The sequence below is a fragment of the Tauraco erythrolophus genome, chromosome 17 (genome assembly GCF_009769465.1).
Source record: "Tauraco erythrolophus isolate bTauEry1 chromosome 17, bTauEry1.pri, whole genome shotgun sequence".
NCBI classification, from domain to species: Eukaryota; Metazoa; Chordata; class Aves; order Musophagiformes; family Musophagidae; genus Tauraco; species Tauraco erythrolophus.
In genome coordinates, this window is record NC_141481.1 from 3,588,257 (window position 1) to 3,607,542 (window position 19,286).

The 19,286-nt window shown below is 38.4% G+C and overlaps 1 protein-coding gene across 1 annotated transcript in view; it reads right to left on the minus strand.

Moving 5' to 3' along the window:
- The window catches only part of APOLTP (apolipoprotein lipid transfer particle homolog), a 103,439-nt gene that overhangs the window by 16,449 nt on the left and 67,704 nt on the right, over positions 1 to 19,286 (minus strand). Inside the window, 13 exon segments of the mRNA XM_086622476.1 lie at positions 519 to 608; positions 1,079 to 1,207; positions 1,601 to 1,714; positions 2,660 to 2,800; positions 4,210 to 4,331; positions 6,159 to 6,321; positions 7,065 to 7,158; positions 8,952 to 9,064; positions 10,475 to 10,674; positions 11,835 to 12,042; positions 14,540 to 14,656; positions 15,132 to 15,281; positions 16,245 to 16,376. Of these exon segments, the coding sequence (XP_086478602.1) occupies positions 519 to 608; positions 1,079 to 1,207; positions 1,601 to 1,714; positions 2,660 to 2,800; positions 4,210 to 4,331; positions 6,159 to 6,321; positions 7,065 to 7,158; positions 8,952 to 9,064; positions 10,475 to 10,674; positions 11,835 to 12,042; positions 14,540 to 14,656; positions 15,132 to 15,281; positions 16,245 to 16,376 (1,773 nt within the window).

The following is a 19,286-nucleotide window of genomic DNA, read 5'->3' on the forward strand; positions in this document are numbered from 1 at the left end:
TTCGGTTTATGTGTCTAATATAAATATAAATGACAACTACAAGGTTACACTAGAGTTCAAAAATCCATCACTGCCAGCAAAGCAACCATAAGAACAGTAAACTTTTACACTTTTATTCCTCTCTAGTTTCCTTTTTGATCACTCATGAACCTGTTTTGATATTCTCCAGAAACATGAAATTGAAAGACCTTTGAGAGAGGAATAGGAAACAAAGAACATGGAGGAAGTGGGAATGTTTACAACTGTAACAGGACCTACAGAATACACTACAGTGGCAAACACAACCTTTCTGCCTCAGCCCATCAAAAGATGCTGTTTATTTATGGTTCATTACCTTATGGAAGTATGGCAATTCTCATGACAGGTTGCAGCTGAGGGAAACTGAGTCTCCAAACCAGTAATTACATTTAAAGTGAAGTCAGTTCAATGCGTTTATGTGAGACTTACATTTGGAAGGTCACAGAACTCAAAGCTCATATAATAGTCCAGGCAAGATGAGTAGTTTGTTTCCATTTTACCCAGGATCTTCTGTTGGTGCATGAGGTCAGGAAAATATTTTCCAGAACAGCATCTAACTGAAATTTATCAGGATACAAGAATTGATTTCTCTGCAACGAACCAAGAAAATAGAGTTAAAACATGACAACAGAACTTTAGACACACCTCCATGCCCACTCATCCCAGCTCCCAATCTCATCTTGTCCTCATGCTGGCTTTTTTTACTCCAGTAGCTTCAGGGTTTTAATGTAATACTTCCACTTGACAATGTTTGGCTTGTCAGCACAGTTACTGGTCCCCATCCTACACAATTAACTCTACGGTTTTTTTAAATTTTGGGCACAAGTGAGGCCTCTAGTTTGAAAGAAATCATTTTCTTAATTATGCTACATTTAGCTTTCTTCCTATGCAGAGAAATATGTAAAAGGTAAAATGAAATAATGGTATTTCAGAGAAAGTCATATTCTACAGAATCTTTCTTAAAATCCACTTAAAGTTACACATAAAAACTAAATTCCCAGCTATTAAGAATAGCTTCCATAAAAATGGTGAGTTAACAGACACAACTGCCTTCTCTTACCTCGTAAGTTAAATTGTGTTTGAATTTTTTGTCATCCCAGATCAGATCTAGGTATTCGTTAAACAATGTTGATCTTTGCTCTACAGACCCACATGCATGCAGGTGTTCCATACTTAATACTCTCTGAAGCTAGAAGAGGGGAAAAAAATGAATACATATAAGTAATTTTCTGAAAGACACGTTCATTATGCTTTCTGGGAAAAAATACAGCCCTGTGAGAACCCCTGAATGGCCTACATCCATCAAAGACTGCTTCAGTCTCTACCAAGAAACCCAAGGGGTTAACAATTCTGTCCTGATGGAAAACTGCATCTCAAATACAAACACATCTGGCAACGTGAAACAGAGTTCTTCAGAGGTTTTATTTTTCTTCCTCTGAGACATGAAAAGAAAAGGTTGACTTCAAGTAAAAGGTTTTCATATGGTAACAAGTGCAGGAAAAAAAAAAAAAAAATCATTCTGTGAGACTCAAAACCAGAAATTTAGCTGCACCCACCCCTTCTTAGACTGAAAGACACATACCTGACCTGAAGAGAACGTCATACAGCCATCCCAGGCAGTGATGTTCACCTTTGATTTGTCCTCCAGGGTCAGTCGGATGTCAGCAGGCTGCCCGCCATTCCCTGCCAGCTGCAGCTGAAACCAGAAGACCAGTGAAACAAGACTGGACCTAGCAGAAGAGCCTGCAGAGTGATCCAGCGGAACAATCTCCACTCAATGGTGAAAAACAGAAACACAATTAAAAGTGCTACAGAAAAATGTTAAAACTCCATTAAACTCCAAGTGGCCTGGAAGCTCGAGGCCTTAGGCAAACGCACAGGGAAATGGCACTGTGACAACTGAGGCAACAGAACTCTTTCCATTGTCTTCTCTGGAAGCTACACTGGGTCTACCACGCATAGCAATTAATGACACCAGTGGAATAATTACACTACCAAGATAATGTATTTCTCTGAAAATGACACTTGAGACATACTTATTGCTTAGTGAAAACAACCTGAGAGCACTCTGTGGCACCACCACGAGTACCAAAAAGACTCCAGAGGAACAAACAGAGCACTGCACAGGGCGTGCAGCTTATTATTGAGCAAAAAGTCTTCAGCCTCAGCCACTGGCGTGCCCTGGCCCACACAGTGCATTTTCAGACAGAAAATATTCTGTAGTCTTTGATCCTGAAGCATGATTTGTGGAGTATTTCCTATAGAGTCCAAAAATTTAGGTTTGATCTGCATGGGTATCAGACGGTTTCTGGCTTTTTTTTTTTTTTGAATAGAAGTTTATCACTTTGTGGACAAAATTTGCCTCATTTTCATTGCTAGGCTGGCTCCTGTGCACTTCTGGCTTCTTAACTTCCAAAATGGGTCAATGCTAAAAATGCAAGAAAGATATTGTCAGCTAGCAACAGTTATGCTTAGAAAGGAAACAAGGCTGGTGGTTTGGACACAAGGACATAGTAGCACTTGGTGCTCTTCACATTTTTCAGGATGATACCTGGTTCTGCAATTCTTTCAGAGGAAAGGTTCACTGACAGTAAACACAGTATTACAGCTTTGTATTTTGCACCCTTTCTCATGATCTCACCTGCTGGTTGTACTTTCTGCCTCTTCTTTCTGACAGGGCATGGACCTCCAGTTGCTTCAAAGTGTAATTAAATGGGTGGGCAAGAGTCGCTCTGTAGTTCATACGGTCCCTTCCAAACTTCAGAGAAGATGACACTGATACCTGATCCATATCAACAGATGTAAAAGGAACTTGTGAAGTAAAACACCTCTTGCATACTGACCTCAAACATACACCCGGTACGATTTCCCTGTTCCTCTTCCTCAGATGAATTATGTGCCTAATAAAGTGAGGCAAATTCATGTTCAAATAAGGACATTCTTGCTATTTGAATTTCCTATACAGCACAGCTGAAAATAAAACATATTCTCTGTATTTTACTAAAATTATGAACCATGCTTAAGTTTGATGAGGCATAAGTTTGGTCTCATCTTTAGGCACTGTAGGCTCCACTGCCGCAGAATGCTTAGATGCAGTTTGCACAGCTGAAGCACCAGAAAAAACATTTGCAGAATCAGGAACTAAATTCTGTAATGTTGCTAGGAGCTATCATATACCACTTCAAAATATTTTTGTGGCAATTTAAATAGTGGTGGCATTTAAATTGTTGTGGTAATTTAAGTAGTAGTAAAAAAATACATCTTACACTTCTAAAGTAAATTTTGGAATTTTAGCACTTTTAAATGAAATTAGAAATTCTAATTCTTTTTGCAGGTACATTTATATTTCTGTATGGTAACATATTTTAAACATTGTCTTTTATTTTTCCTTTATTCAGAAAATATTGTAATACTCAGCCAAGGTGCTGTATTTCAGACACGTATATAAAGATGGCGTGGTCAGTTGCAAGTCAGTAAGCTTCCCCATTTAACCACATTTGGAAATCAACTTGACCAAAGCTCTCCTCATTCTGTCTTTTTTACTATGTATACTTTAAAAAAATTAATGCTGACTTACTTTAGAAAATAAAAACTGGCTTACATGTTACACCAACTTTGTGCCAAAGTGTCATTCTCACTAATAAAGAAGAGAGCGAAAGGATGAAATACAAAAGAGCCTCGATTCAGTAATGCTGAAAATGCGAAGCACAGGTTTGTGTCACGTTTGTATGTGGGCAAGCACAGCATATCCATGCAACAGGTAGGTTTTTCATCCTTTTCAGCCCCACACTTACTTGCTTGTCTTAGATTTTATTTCCCACTAAGCTGCTTTAAACATGATGTTTGTGCTGTTTTTTCCATCTACTCTTAAAGCTGTCCTAGAGCCTTTGAGAGTGTTGGGAATGGCCTTTATCCAGAACCATAAGCATTTCATTGCCTTTGGCTGTGCAGCAACCTGTGGGGTTACTGCAAACAAAAAAAATAGCATGGCTTGAAAATGCTTCCAACAAGAATATTAGCTGCTCATCTTTCACAGTCATAGCCTTTTATACAGCCAAGAACGAAGATTGTTTGCCTTCTACTTGAAATCCATGGCTTGCTTAATGCCTTTTTTTAAAAAAAGAAAAAGAAAAAAAACCACTTGATATTCTTGTAATTCTACTTATACTTATTTACTGTGGGCTGCTGTACCTGGTCCTTCTCATTCCAAATGACAGTAAGATCATCCCGGTGATTGCGTGGCGAATGCTTCACATACAAGTTGACCCTGGCGTGCCATGGGAAGGGGATGGAGAGAGGATGGAAAAGTTCCACTACAAGGAAAAAAAACCAAGCAAGTTTTCCCTACCACAAATCGTGACTGTTCATTTTCTGATAAAGAAAAAACCATAGGAAATATTCTCCCACAGGTAGCTGGGCAACAGATGGTTCCCAGAGAAAACACAGCCCTTGCCTGTACACACATGTGCACCTACCCAACTGCCAGAATGACTTTAGTGTGCTGACTTCTGCTGAATATGAAGAAATGTAATGGAAAACAGGAGTTCTCCGTTTACCAGCAAACAGTAATTACCTGCAATAACCAAAGATTGATAGCTACACTCAAAGCAACTTCCAGTAAGAACAGCCAGGAAAGTAATCTTTATGAAGCTGAGATGACCTTATACTGGAACAGCTTACAACTTTTCAAACAAGTAAGTGCAGTTATTTTCTCTATTTTCAGATAACATAGCCTCAACACAAGGGTTTAGCACCTCCAGGTAGTGGCCAGCGTGACCAGTGCTCCATGCAGTACTCAGTGCAGTAGAGTAACAGAATTGACTACGGTTTCTGAAAAAAGCCTCAGAAACGGGTGACAATAAAATAACAACAAAAAAAATATTATATCCAGGAGGGAGCAAAAACATACAAAGGAAGAAAACTGAAAAATAAACAAAAATTAACTTAAAATGCAATGTTTTCACTCTCCGAATTCAAAGGGAAACTTGGGCAACATTCATAAAAAGTGTTATGTGGCATGTGTCTCTTTATACCTCTAGTGCAGTGACTGAAGCACACATCTGAGATGTGGGTCACCTCAAAACCCTTTCCTTCTCTCAACTGCAAGAGCTTTGCACTTAGGTACCCACTTCACAGTGAGTGACCCCGATCACTGGATTACGGGGTGCATGAGGCTGAATCTTCCTGAAGCTTCACGTGCACTTGTGGAGCTCAGAGCATTTCTGGCTAGCAAGTCCAGGTGTACACCTCACACGTGGCAATCTCACAGCATGGCCAGACTATAGATCCTATAAAGCTCCTCCCTCAGCACCCTGACTCCTGCTGGAAGGAAACATATATGTTTCTTTCACAGTACTTTCCAACTGGATCCTTAAGTCATAAAATTACAGAACCAAGTCCCTGACCTACACTGCAGAGTGTATTACTGCTCATACTACATGTATTCTCCCCTCTCTCCCACCTAAATTGTTTGTATTTGTGAAAAAAATGAAGCATTCACTGGCACAGAACTATGGAACTATTTTATTCAAAATGGAACCATCATGAAGAAGAGAAGGAGAGTCCCACACATTGGAATTTCTCATTCAAATCACTGTTCTGAATGAAACCACATGCAGATGTGAACCCCAGCCAGCCACCTCCCCGCTAAGTATCCCAGCACCTTGGCTAGAACAAAAGTAGCTGCAATGCTTCAACTCTCTTCTCTGTTTACAAATGGTATCTAGTCCAAAACTAGTTCCTACGTTTCCTTTGCTTTTCTTTAAACATTTAAAATATTCATACAGCAAACATAAAAAGAAAACCAAATGTTTTGTTTACCCAGAACATTTCTGCATTTCTGAAATTTGTTGTAAAATAACAATAGACATTTTTATTTGTTGATGACTTTTCACTCTGGCCAACCTTTTCCCTGGCACTGCTAAAGTTTATTTAAGCTTTACATTCCATATCCACAAAGCAGAAATAATGTTCTGACATGGAAGCTTCCAACAGTCAGACTTACCATGAATTTAAAGCAAGTAAGAACTTAGAAGGCCTGGATTGAAATCATTTGAACATACATTTGGAAATCGGATTTATGAGGTTTAGTTTATTTTATAGTCTGCTATTGACACTGGCAGAAGACTTGAGAAACCTACCCTGAACGTCATGACCTCCAGGCAGCTTTGGCAAGAGGCCGGTGTAAGCGCCTGTCACCTTTATTTCCTTGCCATCCCACAGAGCAACGTGCTTCAGCATCCGCGTTCTGTTGCCTTTTTGGTAAACCGTCATAAACACGAGCTGCCTTGGAAGAATTTTAAACTAAAAATGAAAGAAGGGAAACAGATTAAATCCCTGGTCCTCTGAGAAGTTAAAAACCTAAGCATGTAATTTTGATACTGTAAAGTCCTCTGGAATTTAGCTTTAGAAATGTGTTTATAAAAGGTCTAGTACGATACCCTAAAGCCCACTGCTTCTCTATAAGCGGCTGTTCATTTCTACTTGACTTCATTTCTACAGTAAGTCATCTTCTCATATAATGGAACATACAGAAACAACTGCGTATCCACTTTACAATAGTCTTTGCTTATTATATGTTTTTATTTTCTATCTCTCTTTTATCATACTGAGTAATTCTTACCACATCAAGAGCCCCACTATTACAGAATAAATCCAGCATATAGCACAAGCAATAATATCTCTTTGTGACATCTTTTCTTTCTTATTTAGAAAAAGAAATAACGAGTGGTACCTGCATAATAAAAATTGGCAATTGGTCAGCAGTTTGTAATATTTTTCGTACTTCCTATATATCCTATATATGTGCTCCATCTATAGGAGCAAACAAATACAAAAATCAGACAACAGTTTATACCATTGGACACTCAACTAATCTACAGTTGAATGTTTGCTCATGCTACTGGAGAAATCAAGGGCAAAACACCTCATAGCAGCTGGAGCTGTATTTGACCTTCAATGTTTGGCAGCCAGTGTATCCTGAATGCCATACTCTAGAAACAGGGCAGTCACAGCTTGCCTTTGCCATGGGAGCTGATGATACCAACCTGAGACATTGTCTGTATTATTTCAATGACATTAGTGCAGCTGGTTCCAGTGAGAGTTAGCTGAGCTGTAACATTGAAATCCCTTTTTTCCATCCTGAGGTGGAGTTTGCCTTTTGCGTCACTCATATCATAATTTACCTTTTCAAGTTCCCATTAAATTAAAAAAAAAAAAAAGAAAGAGAGAGAAAAAAAGAAAATAAACTTAAATATTGTGATGTGCTCACATTCTTTGCACAGTACGTTACATTATGGTCCTCAGGACCTACGAGAGATCTGATTTCCCCTTACGTTCACGTTCTAGAAGGCGCAGCTAGAAAACAGCATAAACGTAGTAACACACAGTTTTTATGTGAGCAGGAGTAACTCTACTGCATTTGACTGACAAATAACCCCATTCATCTTCCTTGCTTATTCTTGCTGCTATGTATTTCTGCACTGCAAACAGCCAATATCCAGAACTGTCTTCTGCCCAGTCTCTCTTTTCTTAATAGCCAGAATAATTAAAAACATTCCTGAGAGGAGTCTACCAAAAGACATAATTAATGCAGATGCACAGAGGCAGAGTCAAATGGAATAAATCCTCTCCAGCAGGCTGGGATTGCTATCGTCTTTGAAAACATGAACATTCTCACAACAAGGAAAAGATACTAGTACTAGAAATAATGCAGCTTGACTCCTAAAATAGAAGACAAGTCGAATTTGTAGGGATGAATGTGACAGATAGTTACCTTAGAAGACAGTTCTGCTGCACTGGGCAAGTACTGTAGAAAGAAGGGATGAGTCTGGAGTGCTTTTATACACAACTCTTCACTAAAGGGAAAAAACGTACTTTTGTTGAACAATATTTCAGAAAGTCCACTCTCACTGACAGCATAAGTTCATCTGAGTAATCTCTGAGTCTGCCACAGCTTTTAGAGTTACAAATTGCAGCACCTTCCATTGAACACTTACCCAGCTCAGTTTTTGATGCATTCATACAAAGGCAAAGGAGGCCAAAGAGCAGTGCCATTTCTGACCTCAGTGAAAAATCTGTGCATGCATCCCAAGGACAGAATGTGACCCACTGGATCAGAGATTACTTTGGCTAGTAATCTACCAGCCCTAGTAAATGCATCAGCTTTTTAAAAATGAGACAGGTATTTTGAATCTGACTTTGCAAGCATTGTCCTGGTTTCCAGACTTAGAATTTACAATTATTAGAGAGTTTAACAGAACTTACAAGACTTTTCAGTGCAAATGTCTTTTGCTAGAAACTTAAGAAATATCTAAAATACCTCAAGGCTTTAAATACTACACCTTTTAAGCATCTTCAAAAGCCTAGAGTTTTGTTTATATGCTATACCAAGTATTTCTATTTAGACACTGATTATCAGACACTTTCAAAGTAAAAAATTATTCTATTCATTCTGAATTTCTTTAAAGAACTTTGAAAAATTGTAGAAGACAGAAAAAAATAGATAAATTAGCAGAGCAGATATGGCCATACTGATATCAACTTAGAAAACTGAGTGAGTCTCCATAATTTCACAAGGTTCAATTGTGCCAAAATGATTTAATAAGTTTTAAACAATTATATTAAATTAAGGTATATTTTTAAGTACTTGTCTGGCTCAGACCTAGAGTTGTCTAGATTATTTCATTGTCTGCTACTTCAATGCTGTGGGGTAGGCAAAAAGACAAGCATGCCCCAAGCTGCGAGGAGGAGAATCTCTCTGCAGCCCTTTATAAACTTCCTGAGGTACACAGACTGTTTGGTGTGACTATGCACTTTGCATCAAAGATTTGTTATCCGTTTCACCAGTGCTTTGGTGACTAAAACCATAACTTTTCCCATGGAATCACAGAGGCTTAATGACATGTTTACAGAGTTCAGAATGACCCTTTTACCCTTGCTGGTCTCTTTTCCCACTGATGGTAAAGGAGAAGTTTGTGTTTTCTTCATAAGTCAGCCTCAGAGCTCCTTCGATTTCATTTTCAGTCAGGATTTCTTGAATTGTCATCTGTGGGAAGAAAAAAACCCAAACAAATCACACGCCATAGCTTCTACTCAGTGTTTCACCTAAACTGAGCACAATCTCTTGACTGACTAAAAACCATCACCTTGACTGAAGTTTATCTTCCAGACAGGCCTTCTAGATGCTTTCTGGACCTAAACCAAAAGCATCAAGAGATGTCTTCCTTTTTTTTCCCGTATGTTTCCATAGCTACTCACTGGCACTATTGACCAATATTAGCCTTACTTTCAATGTTCCCTTTTTTGGCTTAAGTCTAGAACCACTGGTTCTTGTTTATGTCTTCTCCACTGTTCTTTTTCATATACTGTAAAGAAACTCCTTTTTTCGATGAAACAGATGGAGCTCCATGAATCTTTTACTCCAGGGTATTTTCCTCCTCCCACAGCTGCTGGCTCCTCTACAGCTTTATCCTGAAACTGCTAAAGAATCCCTCCGGGGAAGATGAGCACCATCTCCCACACTTAAATATCAACACATGTTGTGTTTGCATGTTCTGTGGGAACAGCAATTTCTGAAGTCCCATGATTACACTCATACCTTATGAATGAATAAGGCACCAAAAGAATTAGCATCTGTTTCCTTTTTTTTTTTCACTCAAACATTTGGAGAATAAAAAGACATTTCACTAAAGATTAAGGTAGAAGAAGCAGAGGATATATCTGATACCTTTTAATTAAATGTTGGCATTAAATATTCACTTGAAACACTGACAATATGCAGGTTTAATATTGATCTAACGTTATTTCAGAAAATTCTACTTTTAATCTTCTAGCTACATATCCTCTTATTTGAAGAGAAGGTGATGGATGACTTGCATGTGCTGTTCCATGTACTACCCTCCAAAAGGGAAGGAGACATTTCAACTAATACTTCTTTCTCCCAAGGGATGAACAGGTACTGCTTTTGTTGATCCTATCAAGCAGTTTGGAATACAAGTCTATTTCTGTTTATTCGCCACTGAAATATTTTAGGTAACTATGCCACAAACGGTTTAACCAAGCCAAGGAATTCTCCAGGTATGAAGGACAGCTATTTTCTACCAAAAGTCCTTTCTACTTTAGTAAGCTGTATCGGCTAGGAAGTGACGATAAATGAGTGCCTTTCTGAAATGGTTAATCCTGAAATCAGGGATTTCAGGAATCTGTTGAATTTCTTTGGAAATAGACCATTAGCTCTGTACTTAAGTTAAATAAGGATTCAGATAAACTGGCCCAAGTCACCTCTCATCTGCATTTGTAGAAACCTGGAGTAATTTCACTGAGGCCACTGGAAGTGCTCTGGATTCATGCTAGTGTAACTCAGATCTAATCAAAGCACAACAAAAGATCTATGGTTTATTACCTTAAGAAAGAAGGGAAGTCCCAGATGATGGAGAAGTGATATTGAATGCTTCACCTCTGCCATGAATTCAAATATACCATAGAGTTGAAAGTCTGTGCCAACATCCACAGTCACAGTTATATCTTTGTCGTCATATTGGATCTCACAGGTAGTCTTGACTTTGTTTTCTAAATGGTAAGAACAAAATAATGCCTTTTTGATAGGTTCATTTTCTAGGAATTTCAGTACTGCCTGCATAAAATCAATCCAGCCAGCTTTTGAGTTAAGACATTAATCATTACAAAGTCATTAAGGATGTCAAGAGCTTCAGCCTACGGTTGGAAGAGTGCAGAGTTTTTTGGATGTCTTTGAATATACCAAGTCTTGAGTAAACAGAGCTTGCATACCAACGCAGAAGCGTTAAGTGACAAGTCAGTCCCCTCAGTAATGTGTTTTGCAGCTAGAGCTGACTGGCTTACACAGCCAACGGTAGTACCTGGCAGTTAGTAGCCACTTCTAGAGAAGAGCTCTAAGCTGTTTCGACCTCTAGTGACTCCCTCAGTTCCAGCTACAGCAGACCAACACTGCTCAAACAACAGATCTCTCCCTCACTTTCCTACCAGCTTTTCACATTTGAAAAAGAAAATACAGACTGCCAAGATATGAAAATAAGGTAAGATATGTAAAACCCTAAAACTCTTTACGGAAAAGACAAAATCACAGACATATATGCAGTCGTACAGACACCACTCTGGTGGCCGTTCTGAGAGGCACCTGTTGTCCTGTTGTTTTTTTCAGAATGGGCAAAAGGAGACACTGTCACTGACATTAGTATTGATTCGGTGCCTGCTAACCTCAGTAATTCCCACTCTTCGGTGCTCTCACAGTTGTTGCAGTTTTTTTCAACACAAATATACTCTCATGTGGGCACTGAAGGGACCTGACCGCAATGTAAATCAGCAGCTGAGGGATATGCAGATAGGATTTACATCAGCACAAGTTTTAAGGATCGACTGGCTTATTCAGGATGGGTCCATCTCCCCTCCGCAGATCGAACAACAAAAGCCATTTATAATTATTTTCAGAACTCACTTCAAACTACACTGGAATTCACATTTTTTGTGCTCTATAACAAAGTTCTGTGTGTGATATTAGAAAAGACAGTTTCTTATTTTATGCAGCCAAGTATCTTGGGGATCACTGGTTTTACCAGGTGTTGTACCACATATCTTTCCTGGAATTAAAAAACCAGATATAATGTAGTCAATAACGGATACAGTTCAAGAATTACAATTTTACTTACATTCAAGAAAATGCTCCTTTTTAGGTACTACCAGCAAATCTTAGTCAGTGTGTAGCTGTTGAAAGAATTGCTGAAACATCCTCAAAGAGCTATTATATAACAGGAAAGCTGCAAGGAAGGACAGGTACCTACCTGATTTCTGTAAACGGAGAATCAGGTTGATTGCCTTAGGGTAGCCAGATGCCTGTAGTGCCTCACTACTGTGTACACTTTGGCAAAAGATATCCACTTGGTGACCAACATAATAGGAGTTTATTATGTATGTGATTGATGTTTCTCCAGCTGCAATGTGGATGTATCTTTCTTGAGAAGTGTTTCTCCCTTGAAAAACCACATCTATCTAAAAAATGACATGTAGATATAAGTTCTTGAAACAACATTTAAATCCTATTTAATTTTAAAACAGAAGACAAATGGAAGTGAAAGTAAGTTCTCTCTAGTCTATCCTTACGTCAAAAATCTATCCATTAACAAAAAAATCTCAGCCTTTCATTAGTCATCTATGACTTTCTAGTATGAAGTCCATTCAATTGAATGAATTTCAAACCACGCCAGCCTCATTGATTTATGTCAAATTCTTATTAGGTTCTCTTTTATTCCACAAAAACATGACCCCCTTTATAGAAAGGATCCTTGATCCATGCATACTGCCAATATTTACCAGATACTATGTGCTCCAATACTTCCCTGAAAACAGTACTTGAAGAACTACCTCTTTAAGTATAAAATTCCCATTAAAGAACATAGGAGCAATATTCCAATTCCCGATGTAACATGCTGAAACTATTCTCCTGTAGAATTACAATATCAAAAATATTCGCTATATAACACTGATCAGAATGGAATAATCTGGTCCAGAAAGCAGTCAAAACAAAATTTTCTATTTCAATAGTTCAGGTTTTAGCCATCCATATTTTTTATATATCAGAAAATTTCAGCTTCCCTTACAAAACAGTAGTTTTCATTCAAGCCATGGGCTATTACATTGTAATAAAGGACAATAATTTTAATAAAAAAAAACAAACCCAAACAACTACCTGTAACGATGATGGGACTCTGGCTTGTATGAGCCATGGCCAAGTATGATGGAAATTCCCACTTATATTGGTACTTATTTCAAATTCCTGGATTTGTCCTTCAAGAACCATTAGGTGAGCACCATAATGCACTTTCATACTAAAGCTCTTGATCACTCTCAGGTTCAAGATAGTCTGTGTGCAACAAAAGTAAACTGTGAAAAGGCAGCTTTGTAAAAGGCAAAGCTCCTGTTAGTCAGGTTTCTTTCTTCAGGCAGCATCATCTCAAAGATGTGTCAAAAAATTAATCTTGTGTAATTTTATAACATAACATAGTTATAGATGTCCCTTTTGTTTTTAAATTCAACATTTTAACATGTATTCTCCAGTATGGCCATGCCTTAACTCCATAAGACTTACGTATATCAGATAAAAAAATACGCTAGGTAATCGGTCTGAGAGAAGAATACCATTTGGAATGTAAACCGTGAAATTGTACCAGTATTCACCTCTGCAGACACGTCAGACAGAGTAGGCATGTGAGCTAAAATGCACTGCCCTCCTCATGCAGCGCATGCTGCAAGTTCAGCTGTGGCTTGGGCTGGTCACACATTGGGAGCCAACCTCCAACCTCTCACTCCTATGAAAAGTGCCAGCCCAGTAAGCTATTCTCCCAACCCATCGAGAACAAACTGAGCTTCTGGACTCCCCTCTGCCCCGAACTTTAAGACAAGACAGAGAGAAAGAGAGCAGGACAGAGAAGGAGCAGGGAGAAAAAGAAAACATAAACATCTTTAAAACAGAAGCACGCAGTATGACCCATGTATATTGGGACAATATTCAAATTCAGGAAGATCTTACTCCATCAGGAGCATAAGCAAAAATGTGCTTTTCCATCTCCACGCTCCACCTAGACAGCCAGCACCTTTCCCAACTTCCTTTCACTTCTGATGGGTTGGAGAACTCAGGAGTACAATGGCATGGCAAGAAACTGACTGATTTGTTACCTGTTCATTACAGGGTGACATTTTCATTTTACCACCACCACACTTCTCTGCCCCATCTTCTCCCAGCTCTTTCCAAGATAGTCCTTGTATGCAGAGGTACCGACTTCAAACATTTCAGACCATTCATTTTGCACAAAAAAATTACAGTTCCCACACCCTGCAATGCACCTTCTTGATGAGCACTCCACCATACTTCAAATTACATATTGAAGGACAGAAGACACTGCTGCTCTCTCTGGTAACTGAATTAAAGGTAAGGACAGCCCAGCTTAAGTAGAGTATGGGTAAAGAGCAGCACTGGGTCTAGAAATAATTATGAATGAGAATGAAAGCTGAGGTGGTGCGACAACACAGACACCTTAATTCAGAAGGATACTTTACTGAAGGTTAGATTGTGTTTTAAATTGTTGAGAACACTCTTTCCCACTCGTATTCATGACATTAGGTAGATTGTTTGTGGCTGTGGTTTGCTCCACTTGGGCTATGTTTTGTAGCAATAAGCTTTTTCTCCTGTACAAATCTTGACTTTTAAGTGAAGCAGTATTATGAAGCAATTTTGAAATCTGTGCTATGATCTTATGCGAGATGGCATAACAGAATAGAAAAGATGATAAAGATGCCAAAGCTAACAACTGAATAAGTAAAATTCTACCCTCCTTGACAGAGAGACAAAAATTTCATCTAAATAGCAAATGCAGTCACATCTACACCCTTTTTCTTTGTCTTTGCCATCTGACTTCTACAGCTACTGCTTCCATCATGGCGTGATTCCAAGTTGGATTCATGTCTCCCCTGTCGTTGTCTGGTCATTTACCTGCAACTCAATCCTGTCTTCTATTTGCAAAGTCTTCAGTGCCTCTATGTTATGAGTAAGTTTGTAGTTAAGAGACATAACATCCAACTTCTGGACAAAGCTCAGTTCTTCTATAATCTGTTCAGTTCAAATAAAACATGACAAGAGTTAACTGTGGCACATCTCTGATACTGAGACTGCTCTGATTAACTGTAATTATAGTACTAATTATACATCAGAGTAAAATTTTGAAAACTATGAGACATTTATGGTGAAGAACTGTCTAATTTTTTGATGTCACAACATTGTACTGTGATAGGGAATATGCTGCACCAAGTGAAGACACTGAATAAGAAAGGTTTGATATAGTTTGGAAATGCGAGTCATAGATCATTGCTGATGTCAGACTTGTTGCTGGAAGGGACTGCACAGGAGTGGCTGAAAGACACTGCCTTCAGTTAATTAAGGCCTTTAAAACCACACCAGTCCCTGCAGAGCATTTCTATAAGGGTCTCCTGCACAGCTATTTCAAATGGAAAAACAGTACTTACCAAATCAATTAGCTCACTTTAACCTCCATTTCACATCTTACTAATAGAGAGGAGACACTTACTTGCTTGTTGTTCACACAGAAGTGAATAAGTCTTTTATAGGAGTCGCTGTTTTTTTCTGATACCACATCGACTAACACCCTCATAGGAATGCCAATATCAGCAGCTCCTTGAATGTTATGAGTTAGCACAGCATCCAAATCTTGTCTTTCCTGTTAATATTTCACAACATATATAGCAAAGCGTCTGTAGAAATCAAAGCTTGCCACAATGCACAGCTTAACACAGAAATTTAGCACACCTGCCTGTCCTACATTTAATACTAATTAAAACCAATTGCACTGAACTTAGCGGAGTTACACTGGGAAAAAGAGAAAAAAAAAAATCGAGCCTAACGGGATAAAAAAATACATATTTCAGCTAAGATGATACATATAATACATATTTTCAGCTAAGAAAATCATGTAAACATTTCTCTCTGATGGAAAAGAACTCCCACTAGCTATCTGTTTCTCTACAGCACAGAAACACGTAGAAACTACCAGTTATTGTAAGAAAATGAATGATCACAGGGAAGAAGATACTTCTCTCTGCCTGTACTCTACTCTCCTGCACTGATGACAAGAGAAGCCAAACTTGTCAACAGGAAAGCAAGAGATTCACAGCCTTTCTTGTGGTGATGTCTTACTGAAGAAACAAACAACAGTGTCTCAGTTAATTGCTGCCCATTATTTCATAATGTAAATCACAGTGATCACTGCATAAATCACAATCTTTTTTCTTCTTCTGCATTGCTGTATACTTTCATGATGAATGAAGAGTGTTATACTGGAGTATCTGTTGTATATCTGGAGTGAGATCAGTGTTTGTGGGTTTGCATGTCTTATCATATTTGCCATGTAATATAAGGAACATCAAATAGCACAATATAAAAAAAACCAACCCATATACACCCAAAGAGCACAACAAGGAAATTACTCAGAAAGTGTCACAGCCTGTATCCTATTACCCTATACATCTGTTTTACTGCACATTACAGGTGCCAGATTGTCAAAGATTTTGTTTTCATTCTGGTAATTATTACTAAAGCTTGACTATTTGTTCCCAGTAAAATAGTTTAGAGTATGTCAAACAGCACTTTGTACATGCAGTCTAACAGGCTGTAATATACTTACATCAGTGACTTTTAGTATAAGAAGTCCTTGTAATTTACTTTCATCGACAGTGATCAACGTCTGTGAATCTAGGTTCATTTTATTCAACAAGACATAGCCTGAAGCATCAATTTTTGCTGGTGCTCCAAGATCCTGCACAAGAAAAAAACAAACATTAAAAAAATTCACCACTTTTACACTTACCCACACTACACACCTGAAACTTTTTATTCTTAGTAAGTAGATCTAATAGCACCTGGCTGTAAATCTAATATATCAGGCAACATATCCATAGGATGCTTCCGAAATATTGACAGTTTTTTATTACATTTGATACATTTTGTTGGTTTTTTTTTTAATTTTGAATGTCTGACATATTTTTGATGAGTGAGCCAGCACAAATAGAACACAGGATGACGTGGCAGTTCTTCCTGCCTAAGTGAAAAGTCAATTAATTTTCTATGCTTGGCATTGCTCCAGTGGCCCGAAGCATCCAAAACCAGACAGTATACACAGGTTTATTATGGCAGCTCTGTTTTTGGAAGAGGGCAGGTGAATCTTGGCTTTGTATATTCAGTTTTACCCTGACTTGCACATGAATACACAAATCACTCTGTGATAACATCTCTCAAACTTTCTATACACTTCTCCTGGCCTTTCCATTCCTGCCTACACAGCACTGACTGGTGGGATCTGTGAGAGGCCAAGCACCATGATCAGGATTTCCAATGGCAATACAAGTTTTCAGTAAGAAAAGCCAATGTGCAATCCAGCTGAATTTAGAACTGCTGTTTCAGGAAACCATGCTGCAGAATTTCTCCCTCTCCACCTACTTACACAGTCTGGCCTGGGAAAACAAACTCCTGGGCAAGAATTGAGGGAAAATGTGCCATTTGTCACTCCTCCATTGAAAGGCAAGAGGAGCTCAGCGTTTCATGCTAACTAGCTGAGAGGTCACGGCACGCTGCCTTCCTTTCCTTGCAAGCTCTGAAAGCTGCCTTGCTCTCCAGCTCACACAGCTCCTCCCAGGCGACGGGCTGTGGACTCCTTCAGAGATGGGGGCTCCCAGGACGTCTGAGCCAACCAGGTCAACCAGCCCAGAAACAGGACTTCACTTCCTCAGCTTTGAACAGAAATGACACCATACTGCAAGTGGTAGTGCATTCATGTGATAAGGAGTGATTTTCTTCCACAGAACTCCATTTTTCACCGTGTTCTTCTTCTGGCCAAATATTTTCAACAAAGAAACTTCTCTTATCCTACTACTTGCTGTTCAGACTCGGAGTCTATAGTGGGATTCCCACCAAACCCGAAGTTACACCTCAGTAATGAAACAGGAGGTGTGATTTGCTGGTGCTCGGTCTGGCGCTGTGAGTGGTAAGGTTCAGCTCAGGGACAATTACATGGCCAGCACTTGCGAGAATTACCACAGAGAAATGGCCCACCAGGGCAGTCCGAACCGGCTTGTTCAAAATGTCACTGCTTGGTTTTCAACTAAATTCCCTGAAATATTTCTCAACTGAGGTCTTCCAGGAAATTGTAACTGCTGTTTAATCCTGGCTTTCTCACTCTGTGTGTTCTCTGCAATGGTTTTCATACATTACATACCAGTTTGTTTGCAATTTCAATTTCTGTAAAGCTGAGTGAAAATTTTCAATCCTGAAGATTATCTATTTACTTTATATATTTATATATATATCTTTATATACGCTATATATTTTAAACTATCTCAGAGTTTGCTTGTCTAAATGCTGAGAAGCTATACTTGCTGATAAAGCCAAAGGCAACTTTGAATACTCATTATTTCTGAAGATTAAAACTCTGCAGATTTCTCAACTATGCTTTTAAAAAAATACATCAGAGCTAGTACAAGTAAGTCCGAAGAACGTTTTTCTTGTTTCTCTACTACCATTGAAATCATTTAGACTACTTTCTTTTTGCTTTAGTAGGTGCAGAGATCCTGGTTTAGATGTATAAATTCAAGAATAAAGCAAAAAAATTCCTTCCAATACCTGAATTGTTCTGCATTTGTTTTCTATAAACATTTTCCACTGAAGCTTCTTTTCAGGGTCAAAGTCTCCATTCATTTGAAGCTCACAAGTACCAGATTTCATTCCTATGCCGATACGATATTTTAACTGTTTTCGTGCAGTGATGGACAGCTTATTTTCCCTTGGGATCTCCTTCAGCTGAGGGAGGTCATGCCTGAATTGAATTTCCAGTGTAATCTTTGGCTTGCACTCTGCTCTCACTTCAAGATGGGCAGTCTTCCCTTCTGTTTCAAGGATGCAGAGAAGTTCTGCTTGGCACTTGTCTTTCTGAACAGATCCTGTGAGTCGTGACTGAGTTGGAATATTGAGATCCTATCAAGATTTAAAAAAAAAAATAATCCTTTGGATTACACATACACTTTAAGACAAGTCAGTATTGAGTCTTTTTTCTTCGCCCTTTGACATACAAGAAAGGAGATTTTATGCTACAATATAAGAGACAAAACCCACAATCTCTGTGTGGCCATTTTTCTCTCTCCCACCCAACAGTAAGATGGCAATTTTGCCTGAATAAGGTCTGAGGGAACATTTTAGGACTGCCCTGCAGAATTTACAACTTCTATATCTATTTGAAGTTTACATTTACAAAATTACAAAATGTCTATTTCTTTAGAGTGGCAAAGTTTACTGAACATCCTGTGCTTCATTTAGACCAGACCAATCTGAATTTTCAAAAAAACTAACCCACAAAAAAAACCCAAGCCTAATAGATACTCTTGCAACTGGTGTTACAAGGATATGTTTTTTTTAAATACTAAAAATTCAAGTTTGTCTTGTGCAACATCCCAAATGAAATGTTTACTCTCATTCATTCAAAGTATTTGTAAAAACACTGAAGATTCTACTATTTTTAATATTTTAAGTAGTTTTCATTCCCCCTTCAGTACGGACGAGACACACTTTCCTGTCATTTTTGGTTTTATAGTGCTACTTTGTAGATGAAGAAGTTAAAATTGAGGAGTTAAAAGCAAAACAGAAATGCCTACGAACATCTAGAAATAACCCCTAAATT